At 41.8% G+C, this 10,425-nt stretch overlaps 1 protein-coding gene across 1 annotated transcript; it reads left to right on the top strand.

Annotated features, from left to right (window-relative positions):
• The first annotated feature begins 2,553 nt into the window (after positions 1 to 2,553).
• Positions 2,554 to 10,425, top strand: LOC144463759 (uncharacterized). The gene is made up of 9 exons (XM_078169155.1): positions 2,554 to 2,669; positions 4,286 to 4,419; positions 6,263 to 6,619; positions 6,709 to 6,957; positions 7,172 to 7,341; positions 8,941 to 9,089; positions 9,173 to 9,344; positions 9,493 to 9,574; positions 9,865 to 10,425. Exons 5-8 carry the CDS (start codon positions 7,331 to 7,333, stop codon positions 9,500 to 9,502), a joined length of 342 nt encoding a protein of 113 aa, XP_078025281.1. The 5' UTR covers positions 2,554 to 2,669; positions 4,286 to 4,419; positions 6,263 to 6,619; positions 6,709 to 6,957; positions 7,172 to 7,330; the 3' UTR covers positions 9,503 to 9,574; positions 9,865 to 10,425.

A 10,425-nucleotide genomic window follows, 5' to 3' on the forward strand; every position in this document is an offset into this window, starting at 1 on the left:
TATTTACGTGATACGAGTTTTGGGCCCTGCCGCGAAACAACCCCCCTCCACCGGGTCAGCCCCCCTGGCGGGGGAAGACAGCTGTTTTGCGGGAAGCCATAGCATGAACCACCAGGTGTTACAGAGCTCGACAGTGCGAGCGTTTCACTCGCATTTGCGACTAAAACTAGGTGTGTGCGAACTGTAAAAAATATTTAGGGGCACATGTGCGCATAAAAAAATCAGCCGAAGCAGCCTATATTTTTGTCAAAAAAAAAAGATAATCTAACCGCAAATGTTGGAGGAACTCCAGCTGCCTTCCCTCCTCCCCGTGTGACACGGTTATGGGCGGTTTTCCAAGCCACTGTCGGCACAATGAATATAAGTCCCACTGTCGGCTGGGTGGGAATAAGTCAAAGTGTGGCGGAGACGAGGGACCGGGAAAAGCAGTGGACCTCCGGGGAAGCCTGCTCCATTCTCCCCGCAGTTAGGGACTGTTCGCCACGGTTCCGCTGCTGGGCAGGGTGGAGATAAGTCCTGCAGAGTTTCAGAGGACATGGAGAATGTTTTAGGATAGTAATAACATTATATAAGATAATCATATTGCAAAGATAATATATATAAGATAATAACATTAAAGACAAAATTAAAATGCAATACTTTTTCAAAACTTTCCTTTCCTTTCTGTACATTTTGTATACAGATTCATTAAATAATTTTGCTTGTAAATGTCTGTTTGCATCATTGTTAAAATCTGTTGAACATGCATGCAATACCTCATCATATGTAACATCTAGAAGTGGTAATTTTATAGAGAAAGAAATACCATGGATAAAGTCGAGTGGTGAAACATTGTTATGTTCTGTTTCAGAAACAGACCAGAGAGATCGGGTGCCAGACGGAACCAGTCAGCACTAAACATGCTTATGTGCAGGCTAACTTGAAGCCGCACAGGAGAAGCAAAGGTGAGTCATATTATTAGTTAACTCTTAGATTTCTCAGCAATTGGCTGAAGCCAGACTCAATCAGGGTCTGTAAAAGTTATTCTTTTACTGTAAATGAGGTGTCTGTAGGACTGCTTCTGTAAGATATGACACTCATAAGTTGGTACTGAGCACACCCCTTATATAGCCTGTCCTTATCCCTCCATTCAATGATTTTTGTCTCTGAAATCATTTAAATGAAAAAATACTATTTGTCAATTTCTATCATAACCAGTTGGTTTTTAATTTGATTATCTAATTGTCCAGTCACTGGCCCATCCTGTCCAGTATGCATTCTAGGACAAAGGAAGGACATTTCTCAAATTTTATGAAAATATGACATATCTTTACTAAAAATTTGAGAAACCTACATCTATACACCATTCATTTCTTAAACCAATGTGTACCTGAGTAAAAAGTTTTCATATTTATGTGCTATATCATCATTATTGCATAATAAGAATTGCATAAGAGAATATAAAATAACAACTCTACTTGCCAAGTGTGCCAGTGGTGCAAAAAAGTTGTTATGGACAGTACCCATGTTAATTTAACTAGTGCAGTGCTGATTCAAAATGTGCTTGTCCAGATGGGGCTGATTAATGTTTACATAGGACAACATCTGGTCCACCCCAATTTTATTTTGTCAATGGAAATGAGGCTTACTGTCGAACCTTTTATTTGTGCACAGCTACTCAGGCCAGAGCCCCAAACAGGAGTGTGTCATGTGACACAGATACTCTCCTTGCTGTTCCTGAGGCCTTTGCAATCCCTGTGGTTCCCCTGTCAAGCTCCACCCCTGTCAAAAGGCCAAGATGTGAGGTATCAAATGATGACTCCAGCTATCATCTTGAAGTGACCAACAGCACCATGGATTGTACAAGGTAAGGGATGTAGTTCACAACACTATTACTATTTCTGCTATGTTTTACACATTCATATAATCGTATTAGTGTTTCATTTGGAAGTGCTATACTATCTACTAGATTGTGTAGGAGTGAGCCATATCTGTGATTAATGTAAAATTCCAGCAAGATTTCCTTTTGTTCTAGTTTGACATGCAATTTGAATACTATCAGGACTACTGGGAATAAAGTTTCGTGTTGTTAGCATCATTGCCGTAGTCACACAATGACATATATGTTTCATTGTTTTCTATTCCTCAAAGCATCGCTGATGGATTGCCACCTCATACAGTGACCAAGTACATTGTCAATGAAGACATGTTAATGGAGCTGTTCAAAAAATGCCCAGTTTGCACCCAGAGCTGTATCATCTCAAAAACTGTCATTGGGACACTCCTCCAAGTTAATCAGAGCTGTCCTCACCAGGGGTCGCGTTAACCGTATATTCTCGGTCATTGACCGGTTTTTTATAACAATGACCGGAAAATCTGAAGGCCGTCTGTCATTTTGACCGGTTGCAATTACCACCCCTGCCCACATGGCGGCGGAGTGCACAGCCAGTGGCTGCCGTTTTCACACTGCAGAGAAAAAGTCATTCATCTGCTTCATGTAGCGTTGTTGAGCCCTGGACACACCGGACGTGTAGTGCCGTGGAAGTCCTGCGAGTGTACTCGCAGGCGCTTGACTGTCCAAACAGGCAGCGCATTTCTCCTGCGCTCTCCGCGCTGGTTAAACATCGACTCCACTCATCTGTTCCCGTCAGTACACGTTTTTTCACTTCAACAGGTCATTTTAAACATGGGTAAGGCCATATTTTAATTGTAATAAGTTAATGACAATTTGTCATTGCATGTCCATGTATTGAGCGTGTTGGATAAACACTGAATGAATAGGGCATATTGTGATTGACCATTTTATTTATGTAGTTATGTCTGTAGGCTCGGTGACACAAAATTAAAATTGTAATGAAGTGATTAGGGTATTGACAAATGTGTTTGGTTATGCACTGTTGTGTTATTTTAAATTATAAACACGGTATTTTACTGCTCACGTGAAAAATAGACCAGACGACGAACTGAAGCGCTGCCTCCGCGGGCGCTCCGCTCTGCTCACCGGCCTGTGTGGACAGTCAGATAGGTTAACATGGGCGCCGATTGAAAACTGCCTCCGCTGTTGGGCACTGCTCTTTGGTTCCGCGTCCGGTGTGTCCAGAATGGCACGGGTGTGTGGATGTCTGTTCATCTTTTCGTTCATGTCCTTATTAATGCACACTTTATAACTTGCTTGTTGGATTTATTAAAAACGAACGAATGAAAACTAAATGTCTTTGAATATCTTAAAGGAAAGTTAAAATGACTGGTAAAAATAGATTATGACCGGATTTTTATGACCCTGTCGGTCAAAATGACCGGCGACGAAAAAGTCTAGCGCAATGTCTGGTCCTCACTGTGAGTACGCTCATCAGTGGTCGAGCCAGCCAATGGTGAACAACATACCAGCAGGGAACCTTCAACTATGTGCAGCTGTTCTGTTCACAGGATCTTCATTTGTTAACCCTTTGGGCCCGAACGGCGCATAGTGCGTCCAAATTCACACCTGTTCTTCTCTATTGATTTTCTCCGCGACCGTGCATCATAGTGAGAAGCCACGCATGTCACGTGAAACAGCGAAATTGTAGCTTTGCGACAAGACCAAGCACTTGTCGGTAGTCCAATGTTTTCATAGCGAAAATAAAAAAAGATAAAGTTACACTACAATCATGAATAACAGAGTTTTCAGCTCTGCACACACATTACTCTTGGATGGATTACTCGCGAATGCAGGCTCGCACAGAAATGCCACGCATATCACATGAAAGCACAGGACTAGAGCTTTCTAATGATACCACACACATCATTGTGCTGTCATCCCATCATGCTATAAATCCATCAAATCAATCATGTCCGCCTGGCACAAACCACATGTTTTGGACAGCTGTGAAGTGACAGAATGCCCCACCATCATGGTTCTTATATTGCTAGATTCCAGAGAGTCTCCCCTCTTCATATATGGCAGAATATGTCTTCTTCCAACTTGCTATGCTGAGATACATGTAAAAATGTAAGAATTTAGTAACACGGATTTGTTTTTTTTCATTGATATAAAAATTAATATAAAATACAGGCACATAGAAGGACATGAAATGATGGCAAATCTGGTTAGCCCAGGTTGTCCTGAAAAAAAAACAAGATATAGCATGTGTATGTAGCCTTTAATGTGATATGAGCTTAAAAGTAAAGGCAGTAAAAATACCCCCAAAACGCCTAGGCCCCATAGGGTTAAGATCTCAAAGGTAAAAGAGGACATCCTCACTGACAAATTCAGTTACAGTAGTATATTGTAATATGTCATCACCTCACATTGATGTTTTCCACTTAGTTCCTGGAAGCGTTCAAGATCCGAGGAATCTCGGAAGCAGCCTTCCACAAACACCAGGCCAATCCCCTTTTCCCTACCATCAACTGGATGTGGCACCAAAACCAGGATGACCTCATCAGAGAAAACTATAGCTGGTGGGGATGTTACTCTTGGTGGCGACATATGCGTGCTGACTCACCAGGTGATTATTTAATTTGATGATTATTTACTGTATGTGTATGTACATATATATATATATACAGTACAGGCCAAAAGTTTGGACACACCTTCTCATTCAATGCGTTTTCTTTATTTTCATGACTATTTACATTGTAGATTCTCACTGAAGGCATCAAAACTATGAATGAACACATGTGGAGTTATGTACTTAACAAAAAAAGGTGAAATAACTGAAAACATGTTTTATATTCTAGTTTCTTCAAAATAGCCACCCTTTGCTCTGATTACTGCTTTGCACACTCTTGGCATTCTCTCCATGAGCTTCAAGAGGTAGTCACCTGAAATGGTTTCCACTTCACAGGTGTGCCTTATCAGGGTTAATTAGTGGAATTTCTTGCTTTATCAATGGAGTTGGGACCATCAGTTGTGTTGTGCAGAAGTCAGGTTAATACACAGCAGACAGCCCTATTGGACAACTGTTAAAATTCATATTATGGCAAGAACCAATCAGCTAACTAAAGAAAAACGAGTGGCCATCATTACTTTAAGAAATGAAGGTCAGTCAGTCCGGAAAATTGCAAAAACTTTAAATGTGTCCCCAAGTGGAGTCGCAAAAACCATCAAGCGCTACAACAAAACTGGCACACATGAGGACCGACCCAGGAAAGGAAGACCAAGAGTCACCTCTGCTTCTGAGGATAAGTTCATCCGAGTCACCAGCCTCAGAAATGGCAAGTTAACAGCAGCTCAGATCAGAGACCAGATGAATGCCACACAGAGTTCTAGCAGCAGACCCATCTCTAGAACAACTGTTAAGAGGAGACTGCGCGAATCAGGCCTTCATGGTCAAATAGCTGCTAGGAAACCACTGCTAAGGAGAGGCAACAAGCAGAAGAGATTTGTTTGAGCCAAGAAACACAAGGAATGGACATTAGACCAGTGGAAATCTGTGCTTTGGTCTGATGAGTCCAAATTTGAGATCTTTGGTTCCAACCGCCGTGTCTTTGTGAGACGCAGAAAAGGTGAACGGATGGATTCCACATGCCTGGTTCCCACTGTGAAGCATGGAGGAGGAGGTGTGATGGTGTGGGGGTGTTTTGCTGGTGACACTGTTGGGGATTTATTCAAAATTGAAGGCACACTGAACCAGCATGGCTACCACAGCATCCTGCAGCGACATGCCATCCCATCCAGTTTGCGTTTAGTTGGACCATCATTTATTTTTCAACAGGACAATGACCCCAAACACACCTCCAGGCTGTGTAAGGGCTATTTGACCAAGAAGGAGAGTGATGGAGTGCTGCGGCAGATGACCTGGCCTCCACAGTCACCAGACCTGAACCCAATCGAGATGGTTTGGGGTGAGCTGGACCGCAGAGTGAAGGCAAAGGGGCCAACAAGTGCTAAACACCTCTGGGAACTCCTTCAAGACTGTTGGAAAACCATTTCAGGTGACTACCTCTTGAAGCTCATGGAGAGAATGCCAAGAGTGTGCAAAGCAGTAATCAGAGCAAAGGGTGGCTATTTTGAAGAAACTAGAATATAAAATATGTTTTCAGTTATTTCACCTTTTTTTGTTAAGTACATAACTCCACATGTGTTCATTCATAGTTTTGATGCCTTCAGTGAGAATCTACAATGTAAATAGTCATGAAAATAAAGAAAACGCATTAAATGAGAAGGTGTGTCCAAACTTTTGGCCTGTACTGTATATATATATATATATATATATATATATATATATATATATATATATATATATATATATATATATATATGTACATACACATACATTTCTTTTTTCTTGAAATGTTTTAGGACATTCAGCCAAGTACGGGAGCTACACCACGATGGACCTCAAAACTAATAAGGTCATTGACATTCAACTAGTCCAGGTAAAAACACTGATACACTCAAAAACTGTTTGTACCAGGAATTTATTTATTTTGTATTTACTGAGCAAAGTTTATTTTATGTTGTTTCGGCAGAGCAATGAAGTTGGAAACAGCTGCCAGATGGAGAAGGAGGGCTTTCAGTGTAGTCTGTCTCTCCTGAAGCGCAAAGGAGTCACAATTAAAGCCATTGTTACCAACAGACATCCAGGTATACAGAAATACATGCGGGAACAAAGGCATGACATCACTCACTACTTTGACCCTTGGCATATGGGAAAGGGTACGTTTTTCAATTGAAATATCATAATAGAATAATACAATGCTTTTCTTTTACTATTTGTGTTTGTAAATATTCTGTCTTTTGTCCAGCTATTGGGAAAAAAATGGATGTGCTGCCCAAAGTGAGGAGAACACAGGATGTGGGACTGTGGAAGAAGAGCATTGTCAATCATCTCTACTGGTCAGCATCAACTTCAGCATCAGGGGAGGAGGTTGTGGCCAAGTGGAGCTCTGTGGCTAACCACATCCAAAATGTCCATATCCATGACAACACCCTTTTCCCCACTTGTCTCCACCAGCCTCTAGTTGGTGAGCAGGCAAGGCAGTGGCTCAAACCAAGTAAGAACGGTAGTACATTAACCAAAATATTATGAAGGTGTTCAATCGTTTAAGTCAATTCTCCTCTTCTGGGGTTGCATCTATCTTAGTAAACTGCCACACAGAAATACACAGTGACATTTCTCATTTTCCTGTGGTATATTCTATAGTCAAGTTTACAATTATTTATTGTTCCTAGATTGCCTTAATTATATTACATTACTCCTGTGTATAGGTACAGCAGCATGTGAGAAATTGACAGCGATTCTGCTGTCTACCAGACTACTGAAAAACATGGAGAAGATCAGTCCACAATACCACACTTCACAGATTGAGTGTTTTCAGTGTTATCTTGAAATTCGCACCCAAGAATGTGGTGTTCTCCTACACTGGAATGTTGTGCAGGTATTGTGTAATAATAATTCAAACTTAAAGGGCCAGTGTGTAAAATGGGTTGAAAACAGTGACATCAGTGGTCAAATTCTAGATTGCAGGGCTCACTTGCTCACCCCTCCCGTCAGGTAAATGACGGTGGCCTCGTAGGGACAAAAAGCCTTGCACAGACACAAGTTTTTCAGGAGTAGGTCTATCTAGCGACGAGGTGAATATTTATTTCGAAATCTAAACCATGTTACGATATTGTAATGAATCCCTCACGAGCAGGAGACCAGAGTAGTGTTCGGGAAAAAGGCCAGTTTATTTGAGCACTCCAAAAACTCTGGTAACATTCCAGGGGGTAAAAGACTCCGTCCCAAACTCTGACTCTTCTAGCGTAACACACACAGTTCATACACACATACTCGTTTACAGTACCTAGCGGGTATCCCCTCCCCTCTCTGCTCCACCAATCTCCAGCCCGCACACTGACTGACAGCTTATGCCAGGGCCACACCGCCCGCGGAAGCGCCGCGAATAGCCTTGAAGCGCCGAGAAGTGAAGGCAGTTTCCTTTCAGCGTCCATGTTAACCGACTGTGTCATCTACACTGGCCGCGCCGCGCCGGGAAGCTCCATGGCAGGCTCTCGATTTGCAGCGATCAGTTTGGCGTCTGGTCTATTTTCTGCACGAGCCGCGAACAAATGTGTCAAGCCAGGCAGTGAAAAACAACAGCTGGGAGCAGAATCGCTTGTCGACGGCGTGGAGAAATACGCGTCTGATGTGAACGGAGGTTCTCCGGCGCGCGCGAGAATTTCGGTGCGCTGCGCTTCGCAGGCAGTGTGGCCGTGACATTAGCATGTAAACAGAGCTCAGCTGTTTATTTAGCCTAGCAATATCTCCGGACTATAGTAGCTGCAATGGACGACTTTGAACGCGATTTTGAAGAGTTTCTTGTAGTGGACACAGACCCAGAGCCATACCTGTTTGAGCCGGAGCATACAGATGAGGAACTCCATGTGTTGGATGCTGAGTGGGCGAGAAGAGAGGCTGAATCCTCCGCTCCCATTTTCCTGCACAGAATGGGATTTGGTGCTACCATCGTTGGGGAGATATATCATCAGGAGGAAAAGCTCTGCTGAGAGTGCATCACAAGGAGTTCGGGTTCATTCTCTCCTGTTTCGTGGTAAGTGTGGTCCATTCGCAAACTTTATAACTAAAAAAACTTTTCACTACTCTCCATTGACAAACTACTAACACTCTCTGCTGTTTCCTCCTCCTTCTTCCTTCCTTCCGCTGTCTTTGTTGGTTTATTTATACACGCGAAACGTGTTCTCTGGCTGGCTGGATTGTCCACTCGGGCTGCCTTACATACATGGTGGCGCAAGATGGCAACCTCTCTAAAGCAAGGCCCTTGCTATATATATATATATATAAAAGCATAATTATAAGGCTACGAAAACCAAACAAATTTTATTTTATAGCGATTATACACTTATATGAACATATTAATGGGTAGAATATTCAGATTCAGATTCAGATTTGACAATAAACCATGCCAAATATTCCATGTTCGTATTTTGTATTTATTAGTAATATATTTTAATCTGTTTTAATAATCATTCATTAGACTACAGCTTACGGCGATGCACTGTAATGAGAACGCAACAAGAGAGTATTCATCCACCACAGCGGGAGAACTCAGGTACTCCATTACATACCCAAAGTACAAACATGGGGACTTCATGGTGCGTCAACTCAAGAGTCGGCCAACTGCAGGTAATTAGTTGATAGACAGAAAAACTGCATAAATATTTAATTGGGTAAAATTATCATAACTCTGTCTTATCTGTACCATGAAGGCTACATTGACGCGTTGATGGAACTGCTTTTCCACAATGTTTTGGAAGACCCGCGTCCATATCAGGAGCTCCTGGACAAGATCTCTGTACCAGAGCCACTGTGTGTCCAGTTCACCAGGCCAGATAAGCAGGATGCAGTTGCCAGACACAAGTCCCGCTTTTGCAAGGACAGGTGAGGTTTGGCTCACTACATAATATGTTGTAGGAATACATGTATGGTTATTGATGTTAATTTAATCATTTGTGCCTTTTCTATTTCCACCTGTCGACGTATACCTGTCTTCAAACTCTAAAATCAGTCTACTTTATTTTCTCAACAGACACAGATGAGTTCCTGTCTATGGATGGGGGATGAGAACAGGCCCAAGCCCCGTCAGCCCTACTGACAACATTTCAGACTGAGTTGAGTACTTCATGGTTGCAGTCTTCACGTGGTATTTGAGACCATACACAAATAAGTGATTGTATTAATCAGACACCTGGTTGTATAATACTTAACATCAAACATGTGGAGAATTGACCAGTGTTCTACACTGGATACAATTTCAGATTCCTGGCTGGTAATTTTATGCTTCCAAAATAGCATTTGAAACTCTAAACTTAATAACAACACAAACATTTACTTGTAATGACTACCTCATTGACCAGAGTTTGTATCTTGCTGAAGCCTCTTTTTATCTGTCTCCTACTAGAGATGCTGAGGACTAATCATCTGCTAGAGGTTGCCATCTTTCCTCTCTGGTTACATTAAACATGTCTCAGACTGTCGTCCACATGCACAGGGGCCCAATGAAGTTCCACATGGCTCAAAAGTTCCTCATCTTCAACCTTCAAGTCCCTCTGTTACCAAACACCTAATTACATTTCAAAGCTTGGTTAAAATTTAATCCATTAACCTGCACTCCACAAACACCACCAGGCTGAGGTCTATGTTGTTAAGGACATTGGTGTATATTCCCCTATTATCAGGGTCCCCATGGTCATGAAAAAGTGTATCATTTAAGCCCTTGCTGATAAACACCCTATCCAGTAAACATGGAAGTGTTTTGATGCTATCCAAGTCAATGTTCATATTTATCATGCTTTAATTGTAATGTGGTGTTGTCAGGGTTTGAAAATTGCTTGACTTTTGAAAAAAATCTGAATCAAATCTGGACAGATAATACTTATAAAAATGTAATGGTTGTTTCATAACAGTATTCCTGTCACAATAACACTGTATTGTTCACAGCACAATTTGATTTAATGTGATG

Source organism: Epinephelus lanceolatus, chromosome 6 (assembly GCF_041903045.1).
Source record: "Epinephelus lanceolatus isolate andai-2023 chromosome 6, ASM4190304v1, whole genome shotgun sequence".
Lineage (NCBI taxonomy): Eukaryota > Metazoa > Chordata > Actinopteri > Perciformes > Serranidae > Epinephelus > Epinephelus lanceolatus.

Bases quoted from the DNA above. Each gene is read 5' to 3' on its own strand.
- LOC144463759 (XM_078169155.1), top strand. The intron at 9,090-9,172 runs GTAATTAGTTGA...TGTACCATGAAG, and splicing joins CAAGAGTCGGCCAACTGCAG to GCTACATTGACGCGTTGATG.